The 18135-nt window shown below is 40.4% G+C and overlaps 1 protein-coding gene across 6 annotated transcripts in view; it reads right to left on the minus strand.

Annotated features, from left to right (window-relative positions):
* smap1 (small ArfGAP 1) overlaps positions 1-18135 on the minus strand; it is a 121108-nt gene that overhangs the window by 32490 nt on the left and 70483 nt on the right. For all 6 annotated transcript variants that reach the window (XM_086179580.1, XM_086179579.1, XM_086179577.1 and 3 more), the window contains 2 exons: positions 14497-14557; positions 4133-4254 (listed from right to left, as the gene is read on the minus strand). In XM_086179580.1, coding sequence (XP_086035706.1) covers positions 4133-4254; positions 14497-14557 — 183 coding nt within the window. The remainder of the gene's footprint in view (positions 1-4132; positions 4255-14496; positions 14558-18135) is intronic.

Below are 18135 nucleotides of genomic sequence, written 5' to 3' on the forward strand. Positions count from 1 at the left end.
AGAAGACTGAGGAGGAGTATTCAGGAGTTGTGGATATATGGAGATGAGAGGAGGTCTCAGACAGACACTGAACTGCAGTAGAGTCACAGATGAGGTGAGTGTGGAGGGGAGATTAGAGCATAAATGGGAGGCTGGTGGTGTTGGCGGGGGGAGCTTGTAGTTGCAGTAGCTTCTAATTGTTCTTCATGCCTGGGGTCTCTTGTGAGCCACTGGCTAGTCTGCTGATCCAAGGGACACAGCAGTGTGTGTGTGTCTGTGCGTGTGTGATGAATAGGTCAGAAGTGAAAGAAGGAATTTCAAATCCAGGGATGGCATTAACGTGATCTTGTGTATGGTTGCAGGTAAGAGTCACCCTGTGTCGTGCCTGCCATGCATACAATATAATGTCATCTGTTTTTTTAATGTATTGATTCAATCGGTGTTCCAAGTATGCAGCTGTCTACATTTATCAGCTGAGTGTGTATAATTTATATATTGATGTGTCCATGTGAATGTGTGTGCTCTCATCTCTTGAAAAGCCAAAGGTCAAAGGCCACGATTAAGGGACCGCAGCAACATTTCCAACTCAAGATGTCTGTGTAGGTTCTCATTCATCCAGGTCATCGTAGATCGAAGCGAAGTAAAATCTGGTCACTGGACGTAAGTTTATCTTGAAGACGTTTCACCTCTCATCCGAGAGGCTTCTTCAGTTCTAGTGAAGAGTGTGGAAACTCCAGCTTATAAAACCTATGTGGGAGTGGTCAGTGCTATTGTGGTGGAAACGACCCTCCCGAGACTCACCTGGCCTCCCCAAACGACAGTCGTTGTGCGGTGTCAGGGAGTTTCAGGGGTGGTCGTTAGGGAGTTTCACCGACCACTCAGATGCTAATGGGCTGTGCTGGCATAAGCTGGAGTTTCCACACTCTTCACTAGAACTGAAGAAGCCTCTCGGATGAGAGGTGAAACGTCTTCAAGATAAACTTACGTCCAGTTGACCAGATTTTACTTCGCTTCGATTTCCAACTCAGTACTGCTCCTTGAAAAGGTTTAGTCCAGTTCATCTCACTGGACTAAGAGAGGAAGAAAGGATAACTGTGAAGACCAATCACCTAAATGAGGGAAGACTCCCTGTGTGCACACACATCAGTGTACCCTTAAACAGTATGTAGAAATTAGCACTGTGTCTTAGTGTCAGGGTACTCGAGACTGGTCTTGGTTTTGAGATCAGTCTCAAGACTAATTTTTAAAAGGTCTCAACCTAGCAGACTCAAGATTTTATGTCAAGACCAGCCAAGGCCACGACTGTGGCGATATTGCCTGTTCATTATTTGACTGGATATAAAAACACCGAACTCCAAATGCAACCAATAACTTGACTAGTAAACTCTTCAACATAAGCCTGAAAGACCAGATGCTGAAGACCCAGGAGCAACCGATCCTTTTCCATCTTTGCCCTCCTGGTGGGTTCATAGATAGATTCACAATACTTTGCCTACCAACCAAGCATCAGAGTGGACAACACCATCATCTTCCTCCTGGACAGATGAAAGTCTCGCCTGGAAAAGCCTGGAAACACCATGAGCATCATGTTCTTTGATTTCTTGCGTTCTTTAACACCATACAGCCTGCAATTCAGGGGGACAAGCTGGAAGTCACAGGGTGTGCCACAACCTCACATCCTTGAACTTGGATTACCCCACCAACCAGCCACAGTATATAAGAACACGGAACTTGTGTGTTGGACACAGTGTTCTGGAAAATAGGCCCAACAAGAAACAGTCCTGGCACCTTTCCTGTTCATTCTGTACACTGCAGACTTCTCCCATCTATCACCTCACTGCCACCTACAAAAAATCTCTGACGACTGCTATCATCAGCCTCATCAGGACAGGGACGACAGAGCCCATAGAGAACTCATTCAGGATTTTGTGGACTGGTGCCAGTGGAACCACATCTAGATCAATGCTTGGAAGACCCAAGAGCTGGTGATGGATTTCACCAGGTACCTGGGAGTTCACCTGAACTATTAAACTGGACTGGACTCATCACACTGCTCCCATATACAAGAAGGTTAAGACCAGACTCCACCTGCTGAGGAAGTTATTGTCTTTTAGAGTGGAAGGGGCACTCCTGATGACTTTCTATGACTGTGGAATGGAGTGGTCTGCTGGAACAGCAGCATCTTAGCAGCTGATAGGAAGATACGATAAACTTATCAAGAAGGCCAGCTCCATCCTGGGATGCCCTCTGGACACAGTGCAGGTCGTGGGAGAGAGCAGGATGATGGCTAAGCTGCCATCACTGCTATTGAAGAAGTTACACCCCCTGCAGGACTCTCTAGCAGCACTGGGCAGCTCCTTCATGGATAGAATGATAAACCCCAAGTGTGTGATACAGAGTTATCCCAGGTTCTTCCCTCCTGCTGCTGTCCGACTTTATAACCACCACTGCTCCCAGGAGGGACCCCCATTGTGTAATGAAACAGTAACAGGACTAATTTTTCACTTTGGCTTGCACTAACTGGGCAATATTCATATTATATTATTTCTATTTATCAATAAGATGACACAGCCCAAACACATTTAAAATTTCTACCTTCATATGTGTACACATATGTATATACAACTCTAATGTCCAACCTATTTATATTCATATTTTTATCAATATTGTTTATTGTTATATTTAAGTGTCCTTTGGCTGCTGTGATGCACAAATTTCTCTGTCTGAGGTACTGCTAAAGACATTTCTGATTCCTGATGGAACAAGACTAGAATCCCCCATCCCCTCCCCTTTCACTTCAACTGTCAGTGGAGGAAGCTGGGAAGAAGATGAAAGCAAATTCTTTCATAATTACATTTGGATACGCAAACTGTAAAGATTTCATAGGTAGTAAAACAATAAAACCTCAGTAGGGGGTATATATGCAAGGGGACCCTCTGGTTTGGTCTCGGTCTCACCCTACCTTGGTCTTGGACTAGATTTGTCTCAACCTCTGAAAGTCTTGGTCTTGGTTGTGACACGGTCTCATTTGAGGTGGTCTTGAAAACAATACTACCGTGAATGGTAACATTCAGACACGTGATCAATCTGGGGAACCTTGACATGTAAATGAGCAAATTTATCATTTCAATGTGTATGAATGAGTTTGACCACTACATCCTGCTTCATTCGCAGAAATATACCAAAAGGCATGAGGAGCAGAGGGTTCCTAAACACCTAAAACTGACTTTGTGGCGTTTTATAGATATGTCAGGTGTAAAGTAAGCTGTTTGAATGGGCTGTTCTTGAGAATGGTACCGCAACTTTTTTGTTGTTTTTGTTTGTATGCCCCCCCCCCCATAAAACCTTCATACACTTTGTCCCTACTCATCCTCCCACACAAATGATGTCACTATTCTCACAAAAAGTTAGTAAAGTACAAAGAAAAAAAGAAAAAAAATGGTCCCACTTTGAGAACTTTAAGAATCATATTGTATTAGTACTATAATTATAATGGTAATAATAATAATAATAATAATAATGTTCACTTATGTTAATAATAACTTGTGCTGAACATAATATTTCTGAAATGCCTTGAGGGAATTTGTCCAAATATAGTAATACTTTTTGAGGTCAAAGGTCAAGGTTTCTGTGACAAGCACTCATCAAAGAGGCATTTCTAGTTTCTCATGACACATTTGTGTTTTTATTTGAATCCCACCTCTCAACGCAGACCACATAAGGGTTTAAAGCAAATCTTGTAGAAATCCCAATTGACCATAATGAACTACATTATCATTTCTACAATCTAAATATTTAATGGATGCATTATTCATATTTCACTTCAATCCTGGCTGTTAATATTCAAAATATTTCTCCCTCTGCCAGAGAGACTGAGTTTATGATTAGCAAATTCATTTAATAAAGAACAGTCAATGACAGTGTGCATTGACAGTGTGTTGCCAGTGTGTGTGCAGCACATGCAAGTGTGTGTGTGTGTGTGTGTGTGTGTGTGTGTGTGTGTATTTACATCATCAGTCACTGCAGACTCCCTGTTTTGAAGCCTGCCTGGGGTGATAAGCAGATGATGAAAGCCTCTGTGTGTGTGTGTGTGTGTGTGTGTGTGTGTGTGTGTGTGTGTGTGTGTGTGTGTGTGTGTGTGTGTGTGTGTTACCTGAGCCTGCTGCGTGTTGTTGGATGAGGGGAGAGGATTGGAGACCATTGGTCCAAAGATGTCCAATTCATCACTGATTGGTGTAGCATTACCAGGGTTCCTCCCACCACCCTCTGGAGCATCTGAGAGAGATCATTGCTTTTGTTTTATTGAATTCAGAGAGATGCTATAAATACTGTATCCATCACACCTGCAGCAATCCTCCTCATCCCTGTCTCATTTTATTTTATGCGCTCATGAAGTATACATTCAAATGATTTAAACTCATTTTGTGATTAAGAGAAAAGTCAGATCATGTCAGTGACGGAGAATTATATGACCTTTTTGAACACACATGCAGTGCAAATGTATAAAAATAATGTATTCACACACATTTCCAGTGCAGCCTGAACAGCCTCATTAACAATTATCATGCTTGTTAATGCAAACATGCACAAGGAAATTCTGGTCACTTCAGAGGTAACAGTTGAACTGAAAAATTATTCCATTAATCCTCCTCTTTCTTGCCTTTGGAATATTACAAATGAATTGCCTGTAATTGCACAAACAGTATATGTGACATTGCAACACAGTTGGTCTCAGGCATTTTCGTTCATTTGCATTCACAACGTTCTGATATTTTTAAACAATAAAAGAAGCATTTGAGATAGAGCTTTTAAAATATTAACCATACATTTCAATACATCTTTACATGTAGTAGTGGCAGGGGTGGAACTAATTACATTAATGACGACTGCTCTCTGTTTGGTTGTGGGCGATTGGAGGCTCTGTTACTGCGGATGTTGACTCTGACATGGCTTAATGGTGCAGCTACTTGGAACTGTGCCATCATTAGTGTTATTAGTTCCACCTTCCTCATTTGTTTCTTGCTCTGGCGAGTCAAAATGTTGGCTGTAACATGGCTGTGTGTGCTGGCTTACGGTGCCATATTAGCAGTTTTCCTTATACAGCGAGTCAGTATGTCAGCTGTGAGAAAGCACTGTTAAAAATGGGGGGGGGGGGGGGGGGGTGACCAAAATGCGCACTGGTTCAGTGAGTTCCCAGCATGCTAACCCAGTGTTGCAAAGGTTAGAAAAGGCATCTCCTTATGATTAATTTTGGCAGCATGGCTCAGTAATAGAGTGACCATCGAGCAACCGAAGGGTGGTTACAGATACCGATTTAGAAACAGGGCAACAATCAGCCACCTGCTCAACATGAATGACATCATGCTGTACGGCAGGAATGAGCAAGAAATTGACTCATTGATCCACACCACCTGGATCCACAGCAATGACATACAGTAGGTAAGAAAAGAGTCTGAGCCATCAACATGTGCACACTGCCGCTCATCAGCTATCCTATTGGGATCATAAGCTGGCCAAAGGAGGAGACAGAAGTCACAGACATCAAGTCCAGAAGGCTCCTCACAATGCACAAAAGTTTTCAACCGAAATCCAGCATCCTGAGGCTGTACACTAAGCAGAAAGAGGGAGGATGAGGACTGGGAGAGCCACTGTCCAGGATGAAACATCAAAAATCCAGGAGTACATCAAGAAGATGGCCCCTCAGTATGAGCTGCTCAGCGAATGCCTCAGACAGCTGAAACCTGATGAAAGTGAGGAGGGAGAGGTGCAGATGTGGATGGACAAACCACTACACAGCATGTTCAACCACCAGATTAAGGAAGTGGCTGATATCAAGAAGACCTACCAATGGCTAGAACATGCAGACAGCACAGGATGGCATGACAGCACAAGAGCAGGCCCTAAGCACAAGAGCCTTAGAGGCCAAGGTCTACCACACCAGATGAGACCCACAGATGAACATGTGTGTGTGTGTGTGTGTGTGTGTGTGTGTGTGAGTGTGGTGAGCGATGCACAGCTCAAACAGCAGACTTTGCAGCTACATGTTCGTCTGAAGCTGTTTTCAAACCGCAAGTTTCAAATTGTTATTGTTCCAATGTAGCATAAGATAGCACATGGTCTTGTAACACTCTTGAACTTTCACCCTAGAACCAAGTGTTTTTTGAGTCTAAATAAGGCATTTACGGTCATGTTAACATCATTATTTTTTAAGGGGGATTTGTTTTGCTGTGAAAGGCGATATATGCATTTAGAAAAAAAGAGGTTGCGGGATGGTTTTTCATTGATAATAGATGATGCATACTGTAACTGGGGACCACAAAAAAAAGATGTTCAGTTTTTTTCTGACAACAAAACCTTTGCAGATTCACAGACAAATATCACCCTTACGCTTTGTTTTATCTATCTGTTACTCTCACTATCTGTTTGACATTGTTTTTCCACTGTGAAAGTCACAGAGGTCCTCGTACTGTGAATAGATGAGTGCAATAACAGGGATGTCTTACTTGAAAAGAGTAAGGGGGACGTGGGTGCATGATATGATCCATCTGAGACTATAATATTGTGAATCTCTTGTCCTCGTCCAGGAGCTTCTGTTCTGGTTTATCTTAAACTAAATTATGGGGGATTTAAACTCCAGAGAACAATGTTCAGGCAGGTGATGAAGCCAGCAGAGCTTCGGATGGAATCACCTGAATGGGAACCTCTGGTAGAAGGAAAAAACAGTGGAGTAAAAACTCTCAGTGTGATTTAAGCATTATATGCTAATAATTCAGAGTGGGCCAAGGTAATAATTAATGCTATTGGTGTTTCTATAGCTGTGGATAAAGGACCACATTACATTGTGCTTGTGCTCTGTTACCAGGACCAACTGGTGAAGGCAACACGGACCACCGTCCGCGTGAGCTTTGAAGGAAAGCACCAAGGAGGAGGAAGGAGGAAGGAGGAAGAGAACATGGTGGTTGTGGGGGGAAACAGAGAGAGAGAGAGAGAGAGAGAGAGAGAAAGTGTCCAGAAGATGAAGTTCCCTCTTTTCAGCCAGCCAATAACATCATTATATCACTATAAAAAAAGTACAATTCAACTACAACTGATTTTGAAATACTGTCACTCATGTATTCACCTATATTTATGTTTGAGAAAATACTTATGTAATTATTTATTCATCCATTTTCTGTCTGATGGCAATTATCTTAAGAGTTAAACTAAGGTTTGAGTGAAGAGGAAACCCCCTCATGTGAAGAAGGGAAACAGTGGTAGAGGGGCAAAATGAGGGAATAGAAGGATGTATTGTAGTATGTGAAAGAGAAGGGAGAATGAACTGAATGTGTGTGAGAGCAAGCGAGCAGCAGAGGTCATCTATATAACCACAGTAATGAAACATGCCTGATTTAGCCCTTTTAACACATGGACAGGATTGAGGTCGGTAAAAGCAAAGCCATTTACTAAGAGAAGGGGAAAGACAGACCACTCAACATTCTTTTGAACCACTTATCAAAACTCATGTTCAAAGATTTACAATGACTGTTGTGTCTCCCATCCTAACATTCAAACTACAGATTTCAGTTCTCTATCCATGCATTCATGTAATTTGTGGGATGGCTTTTATTTTGATAGTCGTTCCGTTGATTGTTGTTCAAAGTAAAGAATAAAGCAAGTCATTATTATTAGAATTACTAGTTGTAGACAGACTGACAGAAGTTCTCACACTGTAACATATTGAAATAGAAGAGAGGGAAATAGGATTTCATGTGCATCAATTACCCAGCCACCACTCTAATCCCCTGTCTTACCATAAACCCATTCATGCATTGCTATGGAAATGAGCTGCCCATCATCATCATCACTGCCATGTCGGACAATGTGCCCACCATCCTTTATTGTAAAATGGGGCCACTACTTGAGAGCACTCTCAGCTTCACCATGGAAATAGAACAGTTCAAGCTGAGGGTGTGTTTTATAATCATCCAGAACCCCTTTCACATATAGAACTTTTCCAGTTACAGCGCAATGAATACAGTGACCTCATTCAGGAGCACAGGGTCTGACACGTTCAGGGTTCACCCATCACCACAAGAGCTAAAATATCTGTATTAATTAGATTTGACCATTTTGACTTTAAATGCTGTTTCACATGCTTTCCCATCCTCTCTATAATGGAATTCATTGGTCCTTGGTCTTTGAAGGATTGGGACAGCCGCAAACCAAAATATGCTAATTTAGCCCACTTTTCCCCCCAAAACACGAGTCACAACTAGGGCATGAAATGAAGTTTGCTCACTCCCCTGCGAATGAATCTTGGAGCAAGAGGGTCCAGAAAAGGGAACACAAGCCTGGTTGGTGACTGCAGTCATTAGCTGCTGGCAGAAAGTGCCATTATAGAAAGGGAGGTGTAGAAAATGGACATAAAATAACCTGCTAGTGGTTCATGTTTGTCTACTGGCGATAAAGAAAGCAAGACACATGCCTTCAGTTTTTCAGCCTAGCTCGGGCAGTGAGCCAATAATATAAAAATGTAGTAGTCATGGCCTGATGTGGGTGTTTTGATGCAACATTATTTATGGGTTTTCAGAGGAAATATTTTTGTTGCAGAAAAAAAATGCTTACATTTCCATAAATTTGAGAATTGAGGGATTATGTAAACCAGATATTAATGTTCCCCTGAACCAGGCATCTGCCATTGGAGGCAATGATGGATCATTTGCTTTGTTTCTGAAGTTTAAGTTCAGTCGAAGTGTGGCAAGAGCTCAGCTTTAGTCCCTTCCGTCTGTAAAAAAGTTTTTCCACAGAAGCATTTACATGAAATATATTTCTGTGTTCATCTTACTAAAGGAACTTTTTGTCACTCAAATGCACAGTAGGTGTAAATCTTATTTTATGATTCTGACATGACTGTGCTATTACCAAAAGGGCTAAACTTTTTGTATGTTATTTGAAACCCAATACCAGGAAGCAGCATCTCTCAATGCAAGAGAACGACTGATATTTATTCCATCAGATGTGCATTTCTCATCAAAGCATCATTTATTAGAGAGTATTCCGCTGCATGGCATGGATAAAAATCATACATAGAGGGCGACAGATTAGCTGATTTTTTTATTTAAAATCATGGGATTAGAATTTTTTTTTCCTCAGCGAGAGGATGATTACACTTTTACTTTTTGCTGTTACATAAGAAGAAACTTTAAAGATGGGCCCATTCGAAAAAATCAGGAACTTTTCAACTCACAAGCGAAATGTGTGATTGATTTTAAAAAAGTAACCATCTATTAGTGCTCTTAATAAATGACGATCCACTACTCGACAAAACATGAAATGTATGCAGCCTTTTTGTATTAATATAATAATAGAAGTGATCCAAGCCCATTGTGAGCTGATAAATTGTATTTTGCATTTACCAAACACAAAAGTGCAACAAAGCATGATAACTGCTAATAATTTTATTTGATTATATAACTGTTTTTTTTTTATTTTACAAATTGGAATCTACAGTTTTGCTTTGCTTGTGTATGTCATTTTTTTTTTAAATGCTGGAGTAAAACAAAGTAATGAAGGATGCAGGCCTAGTTATTTCATCAAAGGAAATTATGGAAAAAAATATCATCTTCTTTTTCCTATCTTCTCTTTTGTTATCTTCCAGTCCTTTGCAATAAATTTCCGACTTTAACACCTGAACCGCAAATTCACGTATTTATAGTTGTGGCAGGCGCTTTACAAAGTGTTGGTGATGTACATTCGTAAGCGTAAACAGTATCTCTGCAGATGTGACGTGTCCTGCAGGGAAAAAGAATTTTATTGAATATGGGATGAGAACGAATGTTCACTTCCATATGGGATTATATCAGTGTCGGAGGATGGAGCGCAGCTTCAAAACTAGGAGCCTGCAGGCAGTCTGTGGCAGGAGTTCGTTCACCCGATGACGCTGTCACTGATGCTCCCTCAGTTTTGTTTAGATGAGATCATGGCACGTATTTAAATATGTCAATTTTTTTCAACTATTTACTTGCCAAATGAAATTCAACCAACATTTAGTGCTTGGCAGGTAATAAGTTCTGACCCTGAATTAAATGCATCTTTTCTCTTTGTAAATGAGCGCCCATAGTCCAGTGACAAATCTATAACAAATGTATAACAGGGTATGCAAGGAATTGCTGGGAGTCTACGTTTAAATTTATACTGCATTGGCCTTTATTAACATAGTAAAGAGTGATTTCTTTTTTTTGTGGCCATTTGGGGGCAGAAGTAACCAGCTGTGAACATAATAGTAACACATCATGACCTTTCAAGTTCATAGAGGGGGAAAGACATATTTAACAGAACAATGGAATGAGGTTACCATCATTCCTGAATCAAAACATAAAAGACGTCTGTATCTGGAGGCGTCTTTGGCTGTAAATGTTTATCCCACACAGACGAGGTAACCTTTGGATCTTACACTTTTTGACTGCCCTACATCCATTATGGATGTATTGCTATAGCTTGCTAACTATCCTGTTGATAGTAGCTAAAGGTTGATTGTTTCAATATGTTTTCCTGTATCTCTTACAACAGGAGGAGCTGAAGATATCAAAAATAAATGGTATGACATGTATTTTGAAATAATATAATCTGACATTTAAGGGATAGAAACCACAACAACAAAAACTCATAACCCAAATGGTCTGCCTGCTTCATTCATAAAAACAAGAGTGCTCTTTCGATAAATAAAGTCAGGACCAAAAAGAGGACATTCTTTCTGCTATATCTACATTGTGGTTGCTACTTAAGGAGACAACATGGGGTTTCTCTGGAGACCATTTCAAATTCAGTGCATCAGGACAAGGCAATGTTGGAACAGGAAAAACAGAGTGACAGAGGCAATCCATCAAATAAATTTTTAAGTTTATATACTGATTCAGAAGCATCTGAGGAGATTGTGGAAATACATTTGGTATGGAACACTTATGCTTATCATTATGTATTTAAAAACAAATGCCTTTCCATCCATTTAGTACTGCTTATCCTGTTAAGGGTCGCGGGGGACGTGAGGCGGGGTTCACCCTGGACAGGTCGCCAATCCATCGCAAGGCCAACACATATAGACTGACAACCATTCACACTCACATTCACACCTACAGTCAATTTAGAGTATCAATCAGCCTCGTCCTCTCTTGCATGTCTTTGGACTGTGGGAGGAAGCCGGAGTACCCAGAGAGAACCCATGTAGGCACAGGGAGAACATGCAGACTCAACACAGAAAGATCCCGTGCCCGAGCCAGGGCTTGAACCCTGAACCTTCTTGCTGTGAGGAGACAGTGCTAACCACTGCACCACCGTGCCACCCAAAAACGTTAGGCGGAAAGTGACACTGAGGAACAAGTTTGGCTATCAGCTACAGATGGAATCTACCACATGGGCTGTCCTAAGGGCTGATAATCTTCTAATAGCTAGCTAGCCAGCTGTGTCAGACGTAGATTTGTCTAAATTACCCTGTCCAATACATTGTACAAATAATCTAGTCTAATCTTCAACTAGTTTGATTTTTAGGTCCTTTCAGGAAAAGTCTAGGACAAGATAAATTGTGGTATCTCTGAAAGTGTTTGGAGACTAACACAATTGGTATGGAACACTTACCAATAGACCATGAGAGAGTTTTTTGTGTTATGGTCATCTGAAGTGAACAGACGTCACTGGCTAATGTTAAAATTTTATGTAAACTAGTAATCAGAATCTTAGGAAACCAAGGAGCCAGCACACCAACCCTCATCAGGATGGTTTCATAATATTTCTCTTTTTTTTTTTTTACAGAGCAGTCTGCAAAAAAGAATTACTCGCACACACACGCACATACACACGCGCGCACGCACACACTGATGCAAGGGCAGAAAGTAACTGACAGTTGCAGAGTAAGGTGAGCAGAGACATGGTTGGGGGGTGTATTTGTGAATGCTGAAGGCATACTGCCACGTATTTGACTTATTGATTATGTGTGAAATCTCATCCACTTGACATAGCTGCAAGGTGTGTAGCTCTGGTTATTTATAGCAGGATATCAACTCTCTCCCTCTCTTCCATGCTGCAGTCAGGAATTGTTCAATTGCAGTTCTGTATCTGCCAGCTCCTCCCTCTGTCAGAGCACCTCACCCTCAGCCACCATCTAAAACAATGCAGCCTTCAAACACAGGGGGAGAGCTTATTACACATCTATGGTGAAAACTCTCAAAACGCATCTGCCTCTTGCTGTGGTGGTTTTGTTCAGCATTTAGGTCAACAAGCAAGGAGCAAAATTTCCTGGTGCTTACCGTTCCGAGGCCTGTATACTGTACACTCAAAATGTCACAGGTTTGAATCCATCTTGTGACCTTTATAGAATGTCATCTCCTCAGCGTATTCCACTGAGTTCAATTGCAGCAGAGATAACATATTTTGTCATAGTTGTTGCAGATAAATGAGCGCTGATCAAATCTGTCTCATAACTAATATGTCGGTCATCTACATCCCAGAATCTAACAGAACGATGTCAGTCAAGCACTGCCAGTACATGTTTACACAGTCCTGTGAAAAACAAATGGGAAACACCAGAGTGGCTGTGCCAATCAGTGTTCATGGTCAGGTCTGAGTGTAACAAGGTAAAAAATTTTCACAGTGTGAGTGTGGGGAGGAAACAGAATGGCTTTCTTCAGATGAAGGCCTTCTCCTCTAATGGCCATTGTGGTAAAGGGCCACTGTGGTGGTCCTGAGCCATTCGAATCTGAACAGTTGACTCGAGCCACAGTAACATGCTGTTCTGAGTTCCAAGTCACCATGCAGTGTCTCACTTTTCTCACCTATGAAACTCATTTGGTGAACAGGCGCAGAGGTGACCACATCCCAGTTAAAATGCCAGAGCCCTTTAAGCCACACCTACTGCCTCTCGTGTGAATGACAGACAGTTGAGATGTGCTGGAGGACTGGGCAGAATCAGAGGGACTGTTGGAGATTTCTATGCTGTAATATGCTGTAATATTTACAAAAAGTACTAAAGTAGAATCTAGTGTCATGTCCGTGATACTACACAATATTCTGCTGTTAACCTGATCAATTTCAAATGTACTGTATTACTGTCATCACTGGTGCCTCAACAACATACAGTGTCAAATTTAAAATCTGGGGTCTAGACCCCAGACTCTGTTAAGGCCCTGGCAGTCAGGATTCTAATGCCAGTGAGGATGACACCCATCAAGATGATATGTTGGTTTTTATTTGGTCTGATTGACTTTGATGACAGAATGACAGAATTCACTACCTGTGCCTCGTGTTGAAAATCAAAAAGAGAATAAATAAAATTTTTAAAAATGCAGACTGTGTCTTGGTAGGATGTTAACTGTTTGACACACTGATCCATCTCTGTAAGCTTTAAGTATTTTAAGGCTTTGTAAAATAATAAAATGACACCAACGGCATGTAAATGTGTATAAATATTTTTGTTTAAATTCAAGATATCAGTTGATGCAGTGGTCCATCAGTTTAGCCCAAGACACATTTGGGTTCACACAACTAAAACAATGCAGCCGCATGTAGCGCAGACCAAATCCAAATGTGGACTGAGTGATCAGATCTCAAGTGTGTCCTGCACCGTGATTTACAGATCCTCCCCAAGTCAGAAGAAGTGACATTTTGTAAATTTTAAATCATAAGCAAAGAGGGTGCAGTGTATTCTTAACTTTCTGTCTCACTTGTAAAGCTATAAAGATTTTTTTTCCTTCATTATAATCACCCTTTACTGTAGCTCCATAGTTTCACAGGATAAAATTCTCAGGTTTTTGCTCTTGTGTATGCAGGTGCACACTAATTGCTATTCCAATAAGCCAGTTCAGTTATTTATTTCATCATTATCCCTTTTGCAGAATTTTTTTTTTTTCGATTTTATTGTAAGCCCACAGAGCCTGTGGGCATAAATAATCTTCCCCTTTGGGCAAAAACTGTTGGGATTTTTTTTAATTGGATTTAAAGAAATTACATTTTGACCTTTGCAAATACAGATTTTTAGCATCTGAGTGGTCAAGAAAGCATGTGAAGAAAATCAGGATGTAACAGACAACAGACTGCGGCAGCGACGTGTGTTTTTATGAGTCAAAAAGCTCTTAAGTGGCAAAGCTCTTTTAATCTATTTAGTAATTTTCTCCCTTCCTCTAAACTACGTTCAATCAGTGTCAGTGGAATTTCACTGTAGCGTGCTCGTACATATGTTAGACATGTTGGTCTAAAGTAACTAATGTACTCACAATGCAATCATAAATCACCTAAATGTAATAGAAAATGCATGTGCATGATGAATGAAAGCCTGACAGCATTTTACCACTCGTGATAATGTCAGACATTAATTAACCTGAAATTATTGCATTATCAATCTAAATATGTAATCACATCATCTTTCATGGCTGCTTCAATTTAAGCACCAAACATATTATAATATCATATTTAAATAAGAATTTGACAAGTTGCTTTTGTTGTCCTCAGGTTGTTAGAATTTAAGTGGGTAGAGCCTTGTGCAGGTCTTACCCAGGCCCAGCAGGTCCACGGCCGCCTCTGCGCTTTTCTTGGGACTGGCTCTGCCCTCTGACTGTTGAAATAAAGGACAAAGACAAAATCTGTTAGGATTTAGATAAAGGATATTAAGAGAGAAAAACTGTACATTCATTTCTACTGCAGATTTTATTTGTGAAGACTGACAGAAAACTCTCTGATTTCCTCACAGATTACTCTTGAAGAGAAATAACAAAAATGAAGCTCAAAAAAGCATTATCTGGTATTTTAAAGGAAAAACACCAAATCAGAGTTCTTCATCACTCACAACGTGTTGGAAAATTGCTTCGACTTTTTGCTGTTCGAATATAAGCGATGCAGTTTGAAAATACTGTATGATTCCACTAATAAGCTATGGGTCTTTGTCTCAAGCCCGCAAACATGGATGTACAATACAGGTTCCATAATACACATTTGACACCCAAGTTCTCTTCAATTGTTGCTTTCTTCCCAGAGAACCTTTGAACTGAAGAAATTCCATGACAGCATTGCTGACTTCTTGCATTCACAAGGTAGAAGAACATAGTAATTCTTTAGATTCATCAATTGGATCACTAGTGGGTTACAGCAGAATTAAGCACACTCTACGCTCGTATTTCCAGAGCTTGTCACTTGGTGATAGTTGTAGTGAGAAGAAGACAGCACAACTGCACCAGATGTCTATACTCATGGAGTCACCTTCAAAAATCTGTTCATCTGATGACAGGAAACTGGGATGATGTAAAGGCCATACGGTATTCCATACTATGAGAGGGAGCAGCTGTCCAGATCAGTCTTTAAAGAAGAAAGCAATTTTGGCTGCTGAAATATAAATTGACTTGTAAACTGAGTTTTCCTCTTAACTTATGCGAAAGAAGTTAGCAGTTTTTACAATAGCCGTAGACACCCCCACTTTCTCATCAAAGGCCACCCGCTATTAATTTGTAGGGTGAAATATGAAGCACAAGCATTTTATGTCTAGCTACAAAGTAAATCTTTAATTAGTAGTTAGAGAGCAGAGCGCAACACTGTAGCTAGTGAGCCAGTTAGGGTGCAGAGGAAGGATACAGCTGAAAGGAAGACAGATATAGGGAGAGATGGAAGAGATTAAATGTCAAAGGGTATGAGAAGAGGAATGAAGAAGGGAGGAACAGGGGATAGAGAGCTATACTGTAGAGTGAGATCAGAGAGAAAAATGCGTTGAGAGGGAGAGTATAAAAGGTTAACACACATGGGTCCAGAGAGATCTACAACACTAGTAACAAACCCAATTTCCCCCCAACAAAAGATCGATGGACCACATTAGATTCAATGTCGTTCCAATCTAAGGCAATGAAAACAATTACCGTGTCCGTGCCTAATCAGGAATGCACTGGCTGTGAATGTGTTGTGTGTTGGGACTGCAGCAAGACTTCAACAGCAGCAGCGTGTGTCACAGCAGGAAGGTCGTTTGTGTACAGCAACAAAAACGATGGTTTGCACTGTGCATTTAGAGTGACAGTGAGTCTTTATGAGCACAAACAAAACTAGACTTCCCCCTTTTTTGGTTAATAGCATATATTTTTTTCTTTTTGTATTTTTAATCGATTGCCTTCATCATTCATCATTGTTCTAAGGCAGTACTGTGTCTGTTCTGGTTTCGTGCCACACTGTAAAAAATAACTTGGTTGACCGATAGCAAAATTCCCACCAAAAATAAAGAAAAAGTCTAAACATAATTGGCAGACAGCAAGCCATGGAGTTGCATATAGAAAACAATAGAATATAAATTAATCGAATAAAAATAATTAATTCTAAAATTCTCTGACTGCAATGCATCACTTTCTAGCTCCGCTGTGTGAACATTCCATGGAAAAAAAGGGACACAAGCAATTTGTCCAGTGCCTTTTGAGAATTATGTATAATTGGCAACATTTTTGTCCCCTTTCTACTATGATATGTGATTATTTTAGCTGTGTTAACAAAAACAGCACACATACTCAGTTTCAACCTGAGGAGAAAATGGCTTAAAGTCGGTGGAAAATGGTATAGTATATAAACTTATATTACATATGTAATATGTTCATTTCTATGACCTAACCCACTGAAATCCATGTGTTATTATTATAGTCTATGGGCTGGTCATGTTACTTGATAATAAGGGAAAAATATCTCCAACAACAAGCATAGTAAAACAAGAGAACATTGTATGACATGTCAGTCCATTTAATTTCAGAAATTTAGATCATGCTAGTGTTCAAAATTTTAGATTACAAAGCCTTTCAATCCAACATCCCACACAGTGGCAGTGAAACAAAGAGGGGAGAAAGAAGACAATCCGAAATGTCACTGTGCATAAAAAGCTTTTATTCCCGGCTGCTTGTTCTTAAGGATTTGGACAGACACGCCGCTGAAGTCTGTCTCCAAACCCTGACAGCCGTGTTGTGGATTTCCTGTCCCAAACTAGTTATTGAGGAATGGACATCTCTTGTAATTAGTTATCTAGGGTGACACTGAGTGATGTAGCTGACCAACAGACTGCGATTGGCTGTCGGTGTCAGTTCTGTTTGAGGTGATAGAAAAAGGAATTGGAGGGGAGGCCGGTAATTGAGAAAATCGACAGTGAGGTGCTGCTGCGAGGATCACTGTGACAAAGACTCAACACCCAATTTCACACGAGTCTTTGCTTCATTGCTTGTTTTTATATTTAATCATTTATGTCACAGCAAACTTAGAAATACACTAAAGGAGTAGAATAATCAAAATGGGAAAGCAAGCTTCCAGAAATGGAAATACTGTATATAAATATTCATTACGTACAAGAAACTGGACCAAAGATCCCTTGGGTACCTGTGGCATACTAATTACATCAAAGCATCAGATGATGCTATTATAAAAAGAGCTCGACAAGGAGACAAGCAGCAGTTTGAAAGCAGACAGCAGCCTGCGTCTGATATTAATGCTTATGTGAAATGGACAGCAGGGGCTCAAGAAAACAGCAGTCTGACCATGTATACTTGATATTTTTTGTTTGTACAATGTGAAAGAAACCCGATGTCAAGCCAGGTGAATAATGATGGGTCATGTGTATCTGGCTGCTAAAAGTACTTTTGTACCAATTTCTATGAGTACTAAATCTATAGTGCATTTAAGCAGGCACTCATAGTGCATTAAAATGCATTAGGACTATGCATTATAGCAACAATTATAAAACATTATAGATATGGCTTGTAATGCATTATAAGGTCCAAGTGTTCAAGGTCAAAACTCATGACCGGTTAAACTAGAAGTTTACTGTTATGTTTGTATCGCATTATACTGAACGTTGTAAAAGCATAAATTCCTTTGATTGCATGAACAAGTATTACACTTTGCTTCACAGCTACAATGAAATGTTATGATGAAACATCAATGATTACAGAAGCATCAATATGTGCCTCCCTTTACGATATATATAAAATGATAACTTACGATATATGCCTTATGTATTGTATCATATTATGAGTCCTGACTGCAGGCGCGGTGGTGCAGTGGTTAGCACTGTTGCCTCACAGCAAGAAGGTTCCGGGTTCAAGCCACGGCTCGGGCACAGGGTCTTTCTGTGTTGAGTCTGCATGTTCTCTCTGTGCCTGTGTGGGTTCTCTCTGGTACTCCAGC

The sequence above is a fragment of the Aulostomus chinensis genome, chromosome 16 (assembly GCF_037954235.1).
Source record: "Aulostomus chinensis isolate RoL2024-O1b breed Wild chromosome 16, RoL_Achi_v1.0, whole genome shotgun sequence".
Taxonomy (NCBI): domain Eukaryota; kingdom Metazoa; phylum Chordata; class Actinopteri; order Syngnathiformes; family Aulostomidae; genus Aulostomus; species Aulostomus chinensis.